The following is a 19108-nucleotide window of genomic DNA, read 5'->3' as shown; positions in this document are numbered from 1 at the left end:
ATGACCCCTGTGATCGCCGGGACACTAGGGGGCCCAGAACATTCTCAGTACAAATGGCTGGTGCAGAGCAGGCACTCACCTAGGGCAGTGTGAGGGGGCAAGGGGTGGGGGCAGGTGTCAGGTGCTGCCAGGCCAGTGCCCAGCAGCTAAGGGCATGTGTGTACAAGGAGAGCTGGTCCCTGTAGCACCTGGGAGAGCCTGGCCTCTTCTCTCGCCCCTGCTGCCCCTGGTCAGAGGGTGTGAGCTGTGGGCCCAGGACAGCGCTCAGGGCTTGGGGCAGGCAAGCACTAGCCCCAATACAGAAATAAATTGATATATTCCGTGTACAAAACATGCTCCTGCAGGCCCGGCCGGGCACTCCCGCACATATAAATAAGGCCCGGCCCGGCCTCCCCTCTGTCCTGCCCACGGGGGCCAGCGCCTGCGCCGGGGCCACCCCTCCCGCGGGACCCCCGGGCTGGCCGGGGTCACTTAAGGTCCACATCAAAGTCCAGCACCAGCAGCTTGGTCTCCTCAGTGCCGTTGCGGCTGCCCACGGCGCACACGAGTTTTGTGTTGGAGGCACGGATGCGCCACACGACCCCCCCAGAGCCCCCACTCTCCAGGGCCACGAGGTTTCGCACAAACTCCCCTGTCTTCAGGTCCCACAGTTTCACTGTGCCATCATCCGAGCTGGTCACCACGAACTTGGAGCTGAACTGCAGGCAGGTGACAGCGCTCTGGTGCTTGCTGGGACCTATGGGGAGACACCAGTGAACCCCAGGTGCACCTGGGGCACCTACTGCTGTGTGACACGGGTCCTTCCACATCTGGCAGCTCAGAGCTACCCAGCCACAGCTCCTCAGGGACACCCACCACTCTATCCAGACACATCTAGCAGCTTGGAGCCACCCCTGCTCCCTCCCATCCCCCAAGGGAGAGAGCTGCCCCTTCCCAGCCCCCTGATGGAGGGGATTCCCCACTGCCCCAGGGTGAGGAATCCCTTCTCACCCTGCAGTGTCTGCAGGCACTGCCCTGTCTTGATGTCCCAGATCTTGACAGTGGAGTCAGCATTGCCGGACACGAGGATGTTGTCACGTAGCTCCATCCCGCTGGTGAGCGACTGGTGCCCCATGAGTGTGTGCAGGCAGTTCCCACTCTCCACATCCCACACGCGGATTGATGTGTCCAGGGACCCACTCACGATGTGTGTCCCATCAAACTGCCAGAAAGAAGGGGTTCAGCTCAGCATCGAGGCCAGGAGTGTCCCCTGGTTTGGGTGCGGCCCACAGCTCTGGTATCCGCTAGTTTGGGATGCAGCACCCCCAATTCCAGCACCACCACCAGAGACCCCAGTCCAGCAGCTGAGACATGGGCTCACACACCTCTTGGCTTTTTGGGCTGTGGAAATGCTCCAGGGAAGGGGCATGGAGGAGTGTTTGTGTCCACAGCATATGTGTGTGTGGGAAGTCGGGTCGGGGGGGCAGAGACTGTCCCCACGGGACACAAACATGGTCCGTGTGTCCTTGCGTGGCAGATACATCCCTTCAGGGCACAGACATGGCTAACATGTCCCTGCAAAGCACACAGGGCCCTGCATGACACGGACATAGCCCATTTGTCCCTACAGCACATGTGGGACCTTTGGCAGAGCTTGTGCCCCTTGACTGGAAGGCAGGAGAGCGATAGGGCAATGCAGCAGGAAGGCAGGTTGTACCTGCTGGGTTACACCTGCAGGGTTGTACCTGTGGGGAGTAGGGAGGGCAGGGGAGCTGGAGAAGGGCAAGGCAGCAGGAGGGGATGTGTGCAGGCTGTACCTGCAGTGAGTAGACGCGGTTGGTGTGCCCCTGCAGTGTATGGGTGCAGCTCTCGCTCTCGGGGTCCCACACCTTGACTGTGTAGTCATAGGCACCACTGACCACCTTGTTGCCGTCATACTGGACACAGCGTACGGCTGCCACATGCCCCATCAGCACGTGCAGGCACTGCCCCGTCTCGATGTCCCAGAGCCGCAGTGTGGCATCCCGGGAGCCACTCACCACCCTGCAGGTGAGAGAACACCTGGGGCCCAGCTGCCAGGGCAGCCCGGGGGTAACAAACCTCAGCCCCTGCGGATATCCCCCCCCCCAGCACCCCTCAGCCCCGTACCTGTTGCCGTGCAGGTGCATGCAGCGCACGGTAGACGTGTGTCCATACAGTGTGTGCACACACTCGCCACTGTCAGCGTTCCACACCTTGAGCGTGCGGTCAGTGGAGCCACTGATGACAACACTGTCCCTCATCTGGGAGGACCAAACCCCGCCAGTGTGGCCCACCAGCGTCTGCACGCACTGTGGGGAACAGGACACGAGGGAGAGGTGAGCCTCTCACACCTCCCTGCAGATGCTGAAAAGGTTAGCAGAGTTTTCCTGCTTTTTACAGATGCTTAGAAAGTCTCCTTTCTCACGCAAGCTAGCTGTAAACAGTGTAGAGGTTTTTGTAAACCAGGACTTTATCTCACAGGTGCAAACTTGTTATGAATAGTTTTGTTTTCCACATCGAAGAAAATATTTTCAAATAGGCGACGTAGAATTCAGCCAATCACTTTGGGAGGTGTATGGTCAAGCACGCAATAATGTCATTTCTCTATTGTGAACCAAGTTATGTAAACGAGGTGATAATTAATTAAATAATGCCATTTATCCTGGACTTGAATTCTGTGTCATTCTTTGCGCCATCCCTGCGGACTACAACGATACCTCCCCACCCCTGGAACAGCACAGAGGAGCCGCACAACTCCATGTCCTTGTCATAAAGGGCCCAAACTGACCCCGGGAGTGAGGGTGTGGCCTCACTTGTACCCAGCACACGGAGGTGGTCCCTGCCCCAGACCTCTGCGGTGCCAGTGACAGTGCCACACTCGCCTCCCTGGTCACAGTGACACTCACCTCTCCTGTGACAGCTGACCACACTTTGAGCGTGTTGTCATCAGAGCCGCTTACAATGCGATTCCCGCAGAATTGCAGGCAGGTGATCACATGGTCATCATGGCCCTTCAGTACCTGTGGGAGCACAGGAGTATGTGGGGGGCGGTGTAGACCCCCCCAGCCTGCAGGACACCCCAACACAACGAGCGGTGGGAAGGCAGCAGAGCTGTGGGGAGGAAAGGCAGATGGGTCCCCAAATCACCTGCACCCCCTGATGCTTCTGCAGGGCAGCAGAGCTGGGGTGTGTGGTGTGTTTGGCAGCTGTTGCACAGGGGCAAGGGGCTACTGGGGAACAGGGAGTGGGGGCTCAGGAACCCAGGACCTGCAGGAGCAAGAGAAAGGGTGGTGGAGACTCTGCCCAGGGGCAGGAGGGATCCCCAGGGAGAGATCCCCAGGGTTCTGGGACCCTGCACAGAACATGGCTGAGCCCCGTGAGGCTGCACCTTCCCTGGGTGCTGGGGCTGGCTGCAGTCCTGCATGGGGCCTTGGAAAGGGGCAAGGGGAGGGACCCCCTTTCTCCAGGCCCAGAGGGCCCCATTTCTGCTGCCCCACTGCCCTGAGCGAGCTGGATCTGCTCCCTGTGGCAGATCCTGCACCAGCTTCCCCATACCAGTCTGTATGTTCTGTCCCCAGAGGAACCCCCACCAACCCCTCAGCTCTCCAGGGTCCACCCCTGGCAGGGATACTCCCAGGCCCACCTTGGGGACCACAGCTCCCCAGAGTCTGTCCCTGCTGGGACACCCAGACCGACCTTGGGGGGCCGCAGCTCCCCACTACGCCAGTTCATGTCGATGCGGTGCTGGCGCAGGAAGGCGAATTTCCAGGGGCTGTACATGAATCCAGGGCTGAGCAGACGTCGCTTCCGCAGGTGTAGGGGCTCCTCGATCCCTGCAGGGGACAACACAGGGGTGCCTTACCTGGGTCAAGCCTGAGGTGGCCCCCCAGCCCCCAGCCAGGAGGGCCCTCACCTTCCTCACGGCACTTCTCCCTCCAGAGCAGATTGTCCTCGGCCAGGACCCTCCAGTAGCGGCAGGTCTGGGCAGCACGGAGCAGGTCCCGTGGCTCCAGGAAAGACAAAACGTACAGAGCCAGCTGCAGGGGGTAGAAGGGTCACGGAGGGGTCACCAGAGGGGTCAAGTCAGGTCAGGCCAGGCCCCAACTCCACTCACCTCCTTGGGCAGCAGGGAAATGAAGTCCCGCTGGAACTGGGGCTCGATGACCTGCATCATGTACTTGATCTGCGCCGGCTCGCAGCGGTCAATGAGCTCATCCAGGGCCAGCAGCTTCTCAGGGCCACTCCAGCGCTGCAGGGGAACCCCCAGTGACTCCTGGCTCTGTGTCCCCAGCCAGCCCAGCCACAGCCCTGGCAGCCAGGGCTCTTGCCCCAGGCCAGGAGCCCAAGGCAGGTGGGAGCTTGGTGCATCACAGGAGATGGATCACAGATGCTGTGTGACAGGTGACCACCCCTGGCCAGGGCTGAAACCTCCTCTGTGTTTTCTCACACAAGCAAAACTACCCAAAATCCACCGTGGGCCCAACTCCTGCCCATAGCAGGGATCCCTTAGGCTTGTGTCCCTCCCATCACACCCAGGCTGCTTGGAGCCACCAGGTGAGCTGTACCTGGAAGGTGCGAAGCCAGTCCTGCAGCTCAGGTGGGGGGGCCACCGAGGGGATGCGACGGCGCCGGGCCTGCCCCACCTTGGCATTACGCAGGTCCCCAAAGGTGGTGGTGGGGCTGGGTGTGCAGGGACCCAGTGTCCTGGGAGGAAGACCAGGCACAGGTGAGGCTGTGGCACAGGTGGCACACATCAGCCCTGCTCCAGGCCACAGTGACAGAGGCCCTAGGAACTGGTTCCCACCAGTGGGAGCTCCACCCCACTGACCCCTTCTCTTTGCTCCCACCCTGTTGACCCCTTGCTCATATCCAGCCCAGCCTGCTCAGCAGACAGGCAACTGGTCAGGGCCGGATCTCACCTGGGCCAACCCCTGCTCGATCCAGGTGGCTCCATCATCCTCCTGGGGTGGGCAGCAGGAAGTATGTGTTGTCCCAGCACACAGAACCCCCTTCACCTGCTGCAGTCAGAGCCCCCCCCACCCCTCACCTGCCATAGTCAGAGCCCTTGCACAGCTTCTTCCCGGGGGACAAGGCCCGGCCGTCCGGCCCGTTCTCTGACTTCCGCTTCATCTGTGAGACACAGCAGGTTGGAGTGTCTGGGACAAATCCAGGCAGACCCCTGCAGACTCCCTGCCCAGAGCTGATCCCTGTGGCCCCCTGCCCAGAGCTATGGGGCAGATCCCCACCTGCTCCTGCTTTCCCCCTTCAGAGTCCGTATGGCAACAAGGCATCCCCATGCAGGGCAGGGGGCTGCACCAGGGCCAGGCAGCGCTGGGGACTGGGGCAGCACCTCCTTCCCCCACCCTATGACCAAGGACCCCCATGCAGGGCAGGGGTTTGCACAGAGGACTGGGGCAGCATCTCTTTCCCCAGCCCCAGCAGCCAGGCATCACAGAACCCCCAGCCCCCCTTCCCACTCCTGCAGGTGCCCTGAGTGCTTCAGCAGTCCCTGGCCCCCTGGTCACCTTGGGGCGCAGGTGCCGCAGCAGCCCCCCATCCCCAGTGCGCTGCAGGTAGTCAATCCAGCGCTCTCCCAGGGTGTAGTACAGGTATACATTGCTGCTGTCTTCCCCCTCCTCGCTGCAGCAGCTCCCTTCCTCCTCCTCCTCCTCTTCTTCCTCCTCCTCCTCCTCCTGCTCCCTGGTGGACCTGGGGGGCTCCTGTGGTCCCTGCCCCCCAGAACCATCAGGGCCTGCTCCAGACCTGGGGGTACCCTTCCAGGGTTGCTCCGGCTCCCAGGGCCCTGGCGCTTCCTCTTCCTCCTCCTCCTCTTCCTCCTCTTCAGCCACCACCTGAGCAGGGAAGAGGCAGGGGGCAGGGCTGGCTCCGCACGAGCCTTGGGCTGCTGGAGACCAGGAGTGGGGTGGGGGCTGGGAGTGCTGCTGGATGGCTGCCAGTGAGAGCCATGGCCCTGGAGCACAGGGGCTCCACTCAACAGCACTGTGGGGGGTTGCAGGGTGGAGAACTCCCAGACCCACAACCATAAGCTCCTCCAGAATCCAGTGAGGTTCCCCTGAGCTCCCCCAGAGCCAAACCTCCTCCCTTATCCCTGCACCTGGCAGCAGGGACCCTTCTGCACTTACCTGTGCTACAGGTGCTCTGTGGTCCTCACTGTCCCCCAAGGGAGTGGGGCTGGCCCGTGGGGGCCCCTCGGGGCCCGGGCGTCGCCGGCACGTCATGCGCTGGCTATTGAGCTCCAGGATGCGCGTGGTAATGCCCTTGACGTGCAGCAGGTCATCCAAACAAGTGAAGCCCTTCAGCTCCTGCGCGGAGGGAAGTCAGCCCTGCCCAGAACAGAATCCCTCCTGCTCCCACAGAGCCCCCTACCCAAGCAGCCCCGCAGGGAAGAGTCACAGCACTGTGAAAGGGAGGCAGCAACCCAAAAGTGCCAGCTGGGGTAGGAGCACTGTGCCCCCAAGATGAGCAGTGCCAGAATGGAAAGCGAAGCTGCAGTTCCAGGGCAGGGGAACAACCGGACACATGCAGACACACACATGTCCGAGGCACTCACAGTCCCGCGGGACCTCGGGCCAAGCACTGCCCAGCGCCGACCTGGGATCAGCTGCCTCCCATCACCCCTGCACGGGCTCCCGGAGCGCCTGCCATGGGAGGAACCCGGCGGGGCCGGGCTGTCCCGGGGCAGGAGCCGGCGAAGAACCAGCGCAGCCCCCGGGCTCGGGAAGGGCCCGACTGGCCCTTCTGACTCGGCAGGGTTCGATCTACGGCGCTGCTGCTGCTCCCCACAAAGGGCTGCAATAGCACCACCGCCCCGGGACAGGCCCTGCTCCAAACTACCCTCCCTTTGCATCACCGGTTTCTGCCCTCCCGCCTCCCGGTGTTCCCAGCATACGTGTCCCGAGCATTTGGACATCCATCCCTTCCCCTCTCCTTTACCAGCCCAAAACACGCCAAGCGCTCCCAGCCCTGCCTCGCCCGGCCGCGGCGCTGCCCATCCCCGTAGCATCAGGGCAGGGCTGCCGCTGACCCGCCCGTATCTGCCGGGGCTGGGGCCCGCGCTGCCGCTCCCACTGCTCCCGGCCGTGTCACCGGCCGCCGCAGGATCTCCCGGCAAGCACTTCCCGCCCCATCATCGCCGGTGACGGAGGTGGTCGGGGCGCGGTGCCCGTCCCGCCGGAACCTGAGCTCCCCCGGCTCCCCGCTCCGGCCCGGGGCGCTGCCTGGGCAGCGAGGGACGGCGGCACCGGGGGCGGCTGCGCTACCCCGGCCCCACGGGCACGGGGCGGGACTCGGGGATCCCGGCCCGGCCCCGCCTGCCCCGGCTACCGGGACGGAAACGGCACCGTCGCCCCCGCACTCGCTCCGCGGCCCCCACCCCGGGGCCGACACCGCCACAGCCACCCCGGGGTCCCGGGCCCGGGTCGCTCAGCGCGGGGTGTCGTTCCCGCCGCCCCCCCGCACCTCTCTCTTGCGGACGATTCCGCGGGCGCGGCGACGGCCGATGCCGCTGAGGGCACCCTCCAGCTCGGCCACGCCGGCGCGGTTGATGTCCAGCTTGGCCCCGGCGGGGCCCGGCCCGCCCGGCCCCGACATCCCGGTACCGGCTCCGGGCGCTGCCCCGCGCAGGCCCAACAGCACTGCGCACGCCCGACCCCGCCCCCCCGCACGCGCACGCACAACTGAGGGAACAGCGGCTTTATTGGCGGCGGGCGCGGGGGGCGGGGCCGCCTGGTTGGCCCCGCCCCCTCCGCCGCGGGCCGGCCCCGCCCCTCCCGGTCACCGCCGCTTGTACAGGCACGGCCGGAGGCGCAACCCGGGAGCGGCGCCGGGCCGGGCCGGGCCCGTCTTGGCGAACTCCAACAGGTAGAAGTAGGAGCTGGAGAGGTCCTGGGGACGCAGGAACACCCGACTCCGTTACCGGCACCCCGGAACTCCCATCATCACCACAGCCCCGGAACCCCCAGCCCCCTCCAGCTCCACTCACCACCGGCCCGACACCGCGGCCTCAGTGAACTCCGGGTCCCCCCTTCTTCCTTCCAGACTCCATTGTGCCCAAGGTCCTCCTTTCCCCAGATGCTGGTTCCAAAGCCCTTGTGGGCCCTGAGTACCCCGGCCTTCTGACCCCCAGTGTACTCCTCTAAACGCCCAACACCCATCATCAACCCCCCACCCTAATTCCCTCAGGCCCCGGGATCCCCAGCCCCGTCCTGGGCTACATGCCCACCTCCAGGCCCCGCACTACAATCCCAGTGCCCCAGGCCCCCTTTATCCCCTCCCAGACCCCAGCACCCCATCCAACCTCCATCCAAAACTGCCACAGCACACCCCCACGGTCCCCGGGACCTCCAAACCTTCCCCTGGGACTCCACCCCTGTGTATACTGGTCCCCTCGTTCTCCCATCTGCAGTCCCCCAGGTACCAATCCCTTCCATCCCCATCTACTTTTACCAGCCCCATGTCTGCTGCACACCAGGCTGGGCCACAATACACCCCCCTCCTTCGGCTCCTTCCCTGGGCTCCCTGGTTCCTGGTGCACCCAGTGCCCAGCCCTAGGCACACCTGAGGGCACACCTGGCGACGCACCTTGGAGACGGTCCTGAAGCCCAGCTGCGTCATGGCCTTCAGGAAGGCACAGGTGTCCTCGAAGCGGCTGGCCACCTCGGCCACCATCAGGGTCCCCCTGCAGTCACTCGAGCTCTGAGCAGGGCACCCAGGCACCTCCAGGACACTGCTCAGCATCCCTACTCCTCCCCCAATCCCCCAATGCCCCACAATCTCTGCCTACCCAAGCTTGAGCACACGGTTGGCCTCTCCTAGGATCTCCTGCAGGTTGGTGCCCATCAGCGCCAGGCAGAACACGGCCACGTCCACCGACTCAGCTGCCAGTGGCACCTGCCCACCCCGGGACACCCCGGGAGAAGGAGGATGATGACATGGCCTGGAAGCCCCTCTGCATACCCCCGGGAGTGGGAGGAGGAGGATGGTGAGGTAGATGGGGCTGGACAGCATTCTCAGACTCCCCAGGATTGTGGATTCAGCCATGCCCCATCTCTGGGTGCCCAAAGCACACAACCAGTTTTTGAATAGACACACCCGTGCTGCCCCTCCCGCACGGGACCCTCGGGTCACCGTCCCGCCACCTGCACCTGCACCCTGCAGCCTGCCCAGCAGCACCCACTCCCTGCCCCGGGGGTGCCCCCAGTACCTTGGCCATGTCACAGACGGTGACCCGCGGGCTCAGCGGCACCAGGTCGAAGCAGTGCACCTGGTTCCTGACACTGGCGGCCAGCGTGCAGTCCCCACACCCGAAATCCGCCACCACTAGCGACGCTGGCCTGGGTCAGGGGTAGTGGGATCAGAGCGGCCTGGCCTGGCGCCTTGCCCCCCCGGCTCACCGGTCTGTCGCTCATCCCCGGCCCCACCGCTCACCCCTCAGCCCCGCCGTTCACAGGCCCCCCGGCCATCCCCTGGCCCCGCGCCCCCCAGGCCCTCCCCGGTCCATCCGCCGGCTCTCCGCTCAGCCCCTGGCCCCCGCTCACCGGCCCCTCCGGTCCATACTCCCCCTCAGCCCTCGCCCTCCCGCTCACCGGCGGCGCAGGTAGCGCACGATGCGCTGCACGGGGCGCTCGGGCCAGCGCCGCACCTGCCGCTCGAAGCCCCGGTGGTACAGGTGGAAAGCAGCAGGGTCGGCGCGAAAGAGCCGCGCCGCGTCCCCGCTGCTCCCGGTGTAGAGCTGCTGATTCAGGTACCGGAACCGGGCGCCGAGCAGTCGCTCCTCCATTCGCGCGCGGAGCGCAGCCGAGCGGCCCGAGCGGGGCTCCGGAGGAGCCTCCGTGGGACCCGGCGGGTCCGGGGGGCCCGGCCCCGAGCCCCGCTCCCCGTCCGACCCTGCCGGCGGCTCCCGCTGCCGCTTCTGCCGGTTCCGCCGCTGCCTCCGGCTCAGCCCCGCCGGCTTCCCGGACTCCCCCGCCGGCTCAGCCGGGCCATCTGGGGGCATCAAGAGCGGGGTCAGGGCGCGGAGGCGGCTCCCTCCGGCCCGCCGGGCCCTGGAGCCGTCCCGGTACCTATGTCCGGGCGCTGCCCAATCTCCCGGGGCTCGTCGGGACCGGCCGGGAGCTCCGCCACCGCGGCCCGTGGCCCGCCGGCCTTCTTCCGCTTCCGGGGCCGCTTCCGCACCGCCTCGCCGTCCCGGCCTGTCCCGGGCAGCCGTCTCTTCCCCGTCGTTGGCCCCTGTGGAGAGTGAGGGCCGGTCACTTCCGCGCGCCTGGGACTGGCCCGGCCTGCCGCCCCCGCGTCACTCGCTTACCGGTCGACCCGGACCCTCGGGGGCGCCACGGGGCAGCGGCTCCACTGCATCGTTCCAGCCCTGCTCCGCGAACATGGAGCGGGGACCCTCGGTCGGTACCGGGACCCACGTGCTCCCGCTCGGGAAGCGCCGCGGGAACAGCCCCACCTCGCGGCCGGAGGACCGGGCGGGGGCCTCGGCTGCACGGGCGGTGCCGCGGCCGCCCCGCCCCACCCCCGGCAGGATAACCGCGCCCCAGTCAATTTGTCACGCCCCATAACCCCGCCACCACCCCGCATGACCACGTTCTGAGACGACGGCCACGCCCAGTGCCCCCGCCCCGTGCCCCCGCCCGGTGCCGTGTGGCGGAGCCGTGGCCAGGGCGGGTTCCGGCCGGCAGGGGGCGCCGTGTCGGGGCGGAACCCCCGCGCTGGCCCGCGCTCGCCGCAGCCGCCGCCCTGCGGAGCCGCCGGGACACGCACCCGGTAACGGCGGGACGGCACCGGCACCGGCACCGGGACCGAGCGGGGACAGGTTGGGGAGGCCGCGAGTGCGGCTGCGGGCGACCCGAAGCGGGGATGGGCCGGAGAGGGACCTACCGGAGGCGGGGCCGGGTGGGGGAGCTGCACGGGAGGGGTGGGGGGCGCAGGGAAGGGTTTGGGAGTACAGGAGAGGGATGGGGGGAGGGCTGAAGGGGACGGACTGATCAGGCCGCAGGGCAGAGCGGGGCCCTAGCAGCTGGTTTGGGGTAACACGGGGAGACTGTGTCTGCACATCCCGTCCCCTGCCCCGGGTGCTGAGCAGGGCCGAGGTGGGCGCTTGGCGATCCTGGCAGGGCTGGGGCTGGTCGATCCTGGCAGCCCCGCGGGACTGGGTCGGGGCCGGTGGGTGACAGGAGGGCGCAGTCCTGGGCCGAGCAGAGGACAGGGTGGGGCGTCCCCATGATGGGGTGTCATCACTGCGGTGTGAGGTCCCACAGGGCCGGGACCGCTGTGGGATGTCCTGGGGACCCCTTTTCCTGAGGTGTCCCCATATGGCTGGGGGATAAATCTCACCCGGGGCTATGTGTGTTCTGGAACCGAGACAGGGCCAATGCTGCCATGGATGTGCTGGGACCATTGTGGGGCCTGTGAGACCCTGGCAAGAGTCCAGGGCTCTGCATCCCACCCCTCTGGAGCTGCCTGGGGCAAGGGGTGCAGGCAGGGTCCTGAGGGGCAGCAGCAGGCGCTGGCAGCTAGTGGGGGTTCCACCGTGTCTGGGTGGGCATCAGGCCCTGGGGGATCCTCCAGCGGCAGGTTTGAGCCCCAGTGGGTGCATGTCGGGCATGTTATAGTCAATCTGTCTCCGTTCCCACACTGTGAGACTCATTCCGTGTCCCTGCTTAACACCATAGACCCCCAGGCAGGGGGTCCCACGCTCACAGCTGGGGGCTCAGGGGAACATGAGGAGCAGGAGGGTGCTCTATGCCTGGCTCTGAGCTGGGGTGCCCATGGATTCCAGGAGAGTGCACGAGGCTTTGTGGTCCCAGTTTCTGAGGATGGTGCCATGCCAGGCTCAGCCAAGTGGGTCAGGAGGGTTGTGGGGCTGCAGGATCCCATGCTGGGGATGCTGTGCTCCCCCAGCCCCATTCCCCCACCAGATCTGTGAGATCCCATCTTGAGGGTGCTGAGCTCCCCCAGTCTCACTCCCCCCCGGAGCTGTGGGCACCGGGGATGGCTGTGCCTGGTGATAAGCCCGGGGTTGCCAGCCTGGCTTCCTGCGGGCGGCCACGGCCCCGCTGGAGTCACCCAGGATCTTCCCCTTGGGCCGCCGGTCCAGCTCCAGCCCAGACCTCAGCCTGCCTGCGGCTTCCTGGAGAGCTGCAGGGATGGGGCGGGAGGGGACAAGGAGGGGGCCAGGAGGCTCCTGTACTTGCTGTTCCAGGGACCTCCCAGCCGAGGGGGTCAGGGGTCCCCATGTCCTTACCCACGTCCCCTCCCGCAGCCACCATGGACGACATCTTCACACAGTGCCGGGAGGGCAACGCGGTGGCCGTGCGGCTGTGGCTGGACAACACTGAGAACGACCTCAACCAGGGGTGAGTGAGGCTGGGCTGGGCGGTGGAGGGGGCTGTGCTGGGGGCTGGTTTCCGCTGCTCTCCATGGAAAGGCAGGGGGCAGACGGCAGGACACAGCTCCTCCCCACTGGAGGAAGTTACCGCATCGCTGAGGCACGAGGCTGAACATCCTCTGGCCACTTCCTCACAGCCACAGCTAGGGCTCAGCTGGGCTGGGGGTACCTCCCCTGTCCCCATGGTGGCGGCTGTGTCCACTGACCATATCCTTGTGCCCCCATCCCCTCTCTGGGGAGCACCATGGCAGATGCGTGGGCACACAGCTGGGACCACTGGGGCTGGGAGTTGTGGGGGGCACTCTGTGTGCCCGACTGTCTGCTCCCCACAGCCCGTTCCAGGGGTCTTGCAGGACCGTGAGGTCCAAGATGTGCTCACAGCCATTCAGCAGCCATGTTTGGGCCGGGCATGGGGCTTGGAGCATCTGCCTGCAGTGTGTGCAGCTGGCACAGCTTGACCCCGTACCATGACCCCAGCCAGGCCATGGCCGTGGCATTCTGGACATGCTCCAGACAAATGGCCTCCCTTGGTTGTGCCTCCTCACCCCTCCTGGGGGTCCCAGGCACATGGAGCTCTCTCCCAGACCCACAGAAGGTGCCCAAGGGACTGTTCTGTGCCAGGTACCCCTTCCTGCAGGGCCATGGTGGGGGCAGATGGGGTCTGCTGTGCCAGGGGGCTGAAGCGGGACCAGGAATATGGGGAGTCTGGGCTGGAGGGAAGCCAGGGCTGCAGCAGCCCCTCTGCCAGTTCGTGATCTCCATTTAAGGCCCGGCTGCCACCTCCTCCCTTACTTGGCCACGGACTGGGGGGATGGGGACAGGATCCAGCTGTGATTCAGCCTTGGAGGAGACAGGATTTGGCCTGGGCTGGTGGGGCCCTGGTGGGGGTGGGAGTGGGATGGATGTTCAACCCGGTCCCTTGGCCCCCACGGCTGGTGTTTTGAGGATGATGCCAGTGGTGCCTGGGCCAGGGGGCTACAGCTGAGCAGAGGCCCCTGCCATCTTGCAGGGACGACCATGGGTTCAGCCCCCTGCACTGGGCCTGCCGCGAGGGCCGTTCAAATGTGGTGGACATGCTCATCATGCGGGGGGCTCGCATCAATGTCATGAACCGGGGGGATGACACCCCACTGCACCTGGCTGCCAGCCATGGCCACCGTGACATCGTGCAGAAGGTACCTGTCCCCTGTGCCAGCACCTGCCCTTTCCCACCCCCTGTGTAGCCCCCCACACTACCCTTGTGAGACTTGTTCCCCTCATCACCTGTCAGGAACACCTGGCATCCCCCCCGTGCCTCTGAGCTCCCCACTTCTCACAAACTCCCTCCAAATCCCTCTGAGCCCCACAGCAGCTTGGCCCCCTCCCTACAGCTCCCAGCATGCTGCCCCTGCATCCCTCAGGACAAGGCACAAGGAGGATGGGGATCTTGCCTGGGCTTACAGGGAGAGTCCTGGGCTCACAGGGACTGTCCCCTGTGCCTAGCTGATGCAGTTCAAAGCAGACATCAATGCGGTGAATGAGCATGGGAACACACCGCTGCACTATGCCTGCTTCTGGGGACACGAGCAGGTGGCTGAGGTGAGTGGGAGCATGGGCAGGAGGGAGGGTGGGGTGGGAAGGGGGCTGAGGGGAGATCACAAACCACAGTCCTCGCTCTCTGCTCCCACAGGACCTGGTAGGCAGCGGCGCCCTGGTCAGCATTGCTAACAAATATGGTGAGACCCCCACGGACAAGGCCAAGACACCACTGCGAGAGGTCCTGAAAGGTATGAGGGTCTCCCAGAACCCCATAACTGACACAGCCTCCAGCCAGCTACAGCAGGCTCTGGGTGCCACCCTCCTCGTCCTCCCTCTGCAGAGCGTGCTGAGAAGCTGGGCCAGAGCCTCACCAAGATCCCCTACAAGGACACGTTCTGGAAGGGCACGACCCGGACCCGGCCCAGTAAGGACTGGGGCTTCCTTGGGGGGGTGCCATGGGTCCCCCCATGCCCTGTTGGCGCTGCCTCCTGGATCCAGCAGCCATGGGCATTCATCCCCCTTCTACTGTAGGGAATGGGACCCTGAACAAACTTGCTGGGATTGACTTCAAACAGCTGAGCCTGAGCCAGAAACTGAACGAGAACCAGTCAGGAGAGGTGGGTCCCTCTTGCCCCCAGGTGGGTGCTGTACCTGTGCAAACCACCATGTCCTGGCCCTGCTGGGCACAGCTGTTCAGGAGTCCCATGGCCAGGTGCAGGGAGGGGGCTCCTGCCCAGCTCAAGGGGCTCCCCTCTCATTGTGGACCCTTGGTCCCATGGGCTCCAGAGTCCCACACAGGGGCCTGGGGATGCTGGGGACTCTGCACCCCTTTCACGGTGCCTGTGTCCCTGCTCCTTCTCCAGCTGTGGAAGGGGCGCTGGCAAGGCAATGACATTGTAATCAAAATGCTGAAAATCCGGGACTGGACGACGCGAAAGAGCCGGGACTTCAACGAGGAGTACCCAAAACTGCGGTGAGTGCTGCACCTGCCTGGAGCCACCCTGGCGTGTGCCTGGGATCCCTACCAGCATCTGGCCAGGGCCACCCTGACACCTTCTTGGGGCAACGGCAGCTCTCAGGGTATATGGCAGGCAGGAGCCTCCCAGCTCTGTGGGGCCAGGCATGCTCCAGGGTGGTGGCCAAGGGCTAGGAGGCCCTGGAGGATGGCAGAGGGCAGGCGAGGGGGTGTAGGCAGCCCTTCGCTGTTCTCAGGGCTGTCACTTGTCTTGCAGGATCTTTTCCCACCCCAATGTGCTGCCGGTGCTGGGCGCCTGCCAGGCCCCTCCAGCTCCCCACCCCATCATCATCAGCCACTGGATGCCCTACGGCTCCCTGTACAACGTCCTGCACGAGGGGACCAGTGAGTGCTGGGGGATGGTGTTTTTGGGGGCAGCAGGAGGCTCTCCAGCCACAGCCCTGGGGTGGGCTTAGGGTGGGTTGACTCCCTGTTACCCCTTTCCCAGATTTTGTGGTGGACCAGATGCAGGCGGTGAAGTTTGCCTTCGATATCGCGCGGGGCATGGCCTTCCTGCACACGCTGGAGCCCCTCATCCCACGCCACCACCTCAACAGCCGCAGCGTCATGGTGAGTGGGGGCACAGCCCCTCTCCCACGGCAGGGGGGCTCTCAGGGCAGGGGGGCTCCTGCTGACTGCCCACTCTGCCCAGATTGACGAGGACATGACGGCACGAATCAGCATGGCTGACGTCAAGTTCTCCTTCCAGTGCCCGGGGCGGATGTATGCCCCGGCCTGGGTGGCTCCTGAAGGTGAGTGCCCAGTTCCCAGCCCCCCCCAGACTGGCCCCCTCACCCCCAGTCCCACTCAGCCCCCAGCCATCCCCCAGCCCTGCAGAAGAAACCAGAGGAGATCAACCGGCGCTCAGCTGACATGTGGAGCTTCGCAGTGCTGCTGTGGGAGCTGGTGACACGTGAGGTGCCCTTCGCTGACCTGTCCAACATGGAGATTGGTATGAAGGTGAGGGGGTGGGGGGGCAAAGGAAGTGATCTGGGTCAGAGTTAGGGGAGAAGTTCTGGCCATTGAGGGTGGTGAGGCCACAGGTTGCCTGGAGAACTTTGGCTGCTCCATCCCTGGAAGTATTCAATGCCAGGCTGGACAGGGTGTGGAACCAGCTGGGCAGGTGGAGGGTGTCCCTGCCTGTGGGAGCAGGGCCCTAATCCTGACTTTGGCCCCTCTTCTTGCTTGCAGGTAGCACTGGAGGGGCTACGTCCCACCATCCCCCCTGGCATCTCCCCCCACATCTGCAAGCTGATGAAGATCTGCATGAACGAGGACCCAGCCAAGCGCCCCAAGTTCGATATGATTGTGCCCATCCTGGAGAAGATGCAGGAGAAGTAGAGGGGAGGTGCCTCCCCTCTCCAGTGCTGCCTTGCACCCCCCACCACCCCCAAGTGCCTTTAGCCCTAGAGCTGGGGGAAGCAGAGGACACCCCTCACCCTGAGCCAGCCACGGACACACGGTACAGATGGCACTGCCTGTGCTGGAGCTCTGCAAGCTCCGGATCCCCACCCAGGGTAGCCCCTCACCAGGGTAGCCATAACCCAGCCTCTGGGCAGCCCCCAATCCAGTGCTGCCCCCCTACCCAGGGCACGGCATGTGGCCTGGCCCTGCTGCTGGGGGATGGGGCTGTGATGCCCCCTGTCCCCCTTGCTGGGCACAGCCCAACCCAGGACTCAACCCCCCAAGGCTGGGGGGGAAGGGGCAGGCCAGGAGAGGCCACCTGTGGTGCCCAGCACTGCCCCCGCTTTGCGCTTCACTGGCCACTTCCCTCTGGTCCCAGAATGGCCACTGGCAACCAAATAAACATTTGGTATGGAACCAGCTGCTGGGGTTCAGGGCGGAAAAAGGGGGGGAGTTGGACAGTGGGAGGGTGGCTGAAGTGACTGGGGGTCTGGGACTCACAGGGGCTGTCTAGGACTGAGGGTGGGGCTGGATTGATAGGGGGCTGCCCTGCAGCCCACAGAGCCCTGGGCACAAATCAGCACCCACAGCAACCCTCTGGTGCCCAGCGCAGGTAGATGGGCACAGGGCCCCTTCGGGAGGTGCCCGGTGCAGGAGAGGTGGGTCAGGGTCCCATCCCTGGCTCCATTTGTAGTGCTGCCCGTGCAGCACCCAGGGCATTCCCTGTGGGAGACAAGGGGCAGTTTAGGGAAGGAGAAGGAGGAAGAGTGCTGGGTAGTTCTTGTCCCCCCAACCCCACTCGGCTCCAGCACTGTCGGGAGCACTGAGCCCCCTGTGACCAGTGGAGGGGGGTGAGTATGATGGCCCCACTATGGAGGATCAGGGCCAGCATGTGTGGACACAGGCATAGGAGCAAGGCTGCCTTCCCATAAAACCCTCCTAGGTGTTTAATGGCACTGACACAGCCCCTACAAACTGCCCAAGCTCCCCCGTGCTCTACGTGAAGTAATGTGGCTTCTTCACGTTGATGCCGTACTCGGCCAGCGCTGGTGTCAGGTCCTCCATGGTCAGCGTGTACTTCTTGTCCTGGGGGACACAGGGCAGGTGGTCACAGCAGGGACAGCCTGGGGGTGTGGGACCCCCCAAGGTGCAAGGACAGCCATGTCCTGCTGCCAAAGGAGCTGCTAGGTGGCATTAGAGCATTCCCAGCTCCCCACATTCTGTTGCTCTGTGCCCTCAAGACGTCCCCAGACACCTAGCACCAAATCCCATCGGCCTTGTGGAGCCCCTGAACCCCAGATATGGCACTAGGAGGGTCCCCAGGACCCACCCCCACTCCAGCTCCTCCCCAAGCTCAGAGCTGCAGCCGCTGCCAGAGTGGGGTGGAATGGGCTGCCAGGGACAGCTGCTCCCACACCCCTGGGGGGCACCAAAGTGTGTCCACAAGCTCACTGCCCCCCTTGTATCCCGTGTCCCCTCCAGCCCCTCCCCACCTGAAGGGACCCACCATAAGCTTGGCGGGTTTTGGGATTTCTGCACCTCGTGTTCCTGCACTCAGTAGCTGCAGGCGCAGCCCCATCCCCAGAGAGGATGTTCCCCGGTTCCCTCAGCGCCCTCACCTTGCTCTTGCTGCGGGAGCTGCCCGAGGCCGTGCCCTTCATTTTGCAGTGCTGCAGTGCGTCATTGGCGATGTCTGAAATGAACTTCTGTGCCGCCAGCGAGATCAGGCGGATTCTGCGGGACAGAGGCCATGTCGGCGAGGCCACGGGGGTCTGTGGGCCCCTCTGCCGGACGCCCACGGGGTTCCTGCGACTCCCCCCACCCTGCGGCCACTCACATGCGTGGGTCCGAGGCCTCAAACCCTGCCCGGTTCAGGTAATACCCTGTGACGGCGTCCGGGATCTGGGAAAGGAAGAGTTGGAACAGCTCCACGGCCCCGTGGGAGCGTTTCCGTATCCTGCATCCCGTCGCGTAGGAGCCGCCCCATATCCCAGTACCGTGGGCCCTGCCCCGTGTCCCGTCCCGTCCCACAGGAGCCGCCCCGTGTGTCGGTACCGTGGGCGTGTAGTCCTCCAGCTGCATGAGGAAGTCCACGAGCGGCGTGGTGGACACCACGGGCTTCACGTCGCCGTTGGCCGCGGGCGGCACGTACACGCCGTTGGACATGGCCCCGTCCGGGGGGGCGGCCACGGCCGCGGACACCGGCACTGCGGGGCAGCACGATCAGTCCCAGGAGCCCGGCACGCCCGGCCCCACCGACACCGGCAAAGCGGGACAGCGCGCTCAGTAGGACCCCGGGAAACCCGCAGTCACCGGACGCCGCTCCCCCGGCCAGGGCGGCTCAGGGCGTCCCGCGGGACGCCCCGTGCGCAGGGCCCGTCCCCCGCCGCCCTCCATCTCGACTCACCGGGCCCCCTCCCGCCGGCAGCACAGCCCTCGGTGGCCCGCGCCGCGCCGCCCCCCGCAGCTGGCGCGGCCCCGGGCCCGGCGCTGCCCACAGGAGCCGGGCTGGGCTTGCTGCCCTCGGTGGGGCCTGGTGGGGCCGCCGGGGCCGCGGGCGCGGGGTCGGGATCGGCGCTGCCGCTCATGGTCCGCGGCCCCAGCCTCAGCTCCGCGCCTGCGCACGCCGAGCCACGCTATTGGCTGCGCGGCTCCCCCGCCCCGCCCCTCGCACCGGCCCATTGGCCCGGCCGGGCCCCGCCCCGCCCTCCGACGCTCATCGCCCCGCGCGCCCCCTGGCGGAGGCGCTGGCAAAGAGA

General features: G+C 65.6%; 3 protein-coding genes across 5 annotated transcripts; 1 reads left to right on the top strand and 2 right to left on the bottom strand.

Annotated features, from left to right (window-relative positions):
• Positions 1–297: 297 nt before the first annotated feature.
• RRP8 (ribosomal RNA processing 8) lies at positions 298–10516 on the bottom strand. 2 transcript variants are annotated; one of them, XM_069015301.1, is made up of 18 exons: positions 10325–10516; positions 10083–10248; positions 9606–10005; positions 9224–9353; positions 8804–8910; positions 8602–8698; positions 6144–6323; positions 5526–5852; positions 5048–5130; positions 4566–4704; positions 4115–4249; positions 3914–4037; positions 3697–3833; positions 2907–3020; positions 2128–2309; positions 1797–2022; positions 991–1201; positions 298–736 (listed from the first exon to the last, which is right to left on the bottom strand). In XM_069015301.1, exons 1-18 carry the CDS (start codon positions 10397–10399, stop codon positions 468–470), a joined length of 3102 nt encoding a protein of 1033 aa, XP_068871402.1. In that variant the 5' UTR covers positions 10400–10516; the 3' UTR covers positions 298–467. The 2 variants fall into 2 exon arrangements, with proteins under 2 accessions (XP_068871402.1, XP_068870663.1); XM_069014562.1 differs by lacking the exons at positions 8602–8698; positions 8804–8910; positions 9224–9353; ... (1 more) ...; positions 10083–10248; positions 10325–10516 and adding an exon at positions 7480–7655.
• Positions 10517–10689: 173 nt separating this feature from the next.
• ILK (integrin linked kinase) lies at positions 10690–16766 on the top strand. Of its 2 annotated transcripts, none has more exons than XM_069012158.1 (13): positions 10690–10788; positions 12287–12380; positions 13422–13587; positions 13895–13990; positions 14082–14178; positions 14271–14354; positions 14462–14547; positions 14794–14903; positions 15163–15290; positions 15394–15515; positions 15598–15697; positions 15775–15905; positions 16137–16766. In XM_069012158.1, the coding sequence occupies exons 2-13, from the start codon at positions 12292–12294 to the stop codon at positions 16284–16286; spliced, it is 1359 nt and encodes a 452-aa protein (XP_068868259.1). In that variant the 5' UTR covers positions 10690–10788; positions 12287–12291; the 3' UTR covers positions 16287–16766. The 2 variants fall into 2 exon arrangements, with proteins under 2 accessions (XP_068868259.1, XP_068867531.1); XM_069011430.1 differs by having other exon boundaries at positions 10698–10837.
• Positions 16767–17268: 502 nt separating this feature from the next.
• TAF10 (TATA-box binding protein associated factor 10) lies at positions 17269–18975 on the bottom strand. The gene is made up of 5 exons (XM_069013244.1): positions 18757–18975; positions 18405–18556; positions 18187–18251; positions 17969–18083; positions 17269–17435 (listed from the first exon to the last, which is right to left on the bottom strand). Exons 1-5 carry the CDS (start codon positions 18935–18937, stop codon positions 17346–17348), a joined length of 603 nt encoding a protein of 200 aa, XP_068869345.1. The 5' UTR covers positions 18938–18975; the 3' UTR covers positions 17269–17345.
• Between the last annotated feature and the right edge of the window lie 133 nt (positions 18976–19108).

Source organism: Aphelocoma coerulescens, chromosome 1, assembly GCF_041296385.1.
Source record: "Aphelocoma coerulescens isolate FSJ_1873_10779 chromosome 1, UR_Acoe_1.0, whole genome shotgun sequence".
NCBI lineage: Eukaryota > Metazoa > Chordata > Aves > Passeriformes > Corvidae > Aphelocoma > Aphelocoma coerulescens.
This window is presented reverse-complemented; position numbering and strand designations above follow the sequence as displayed.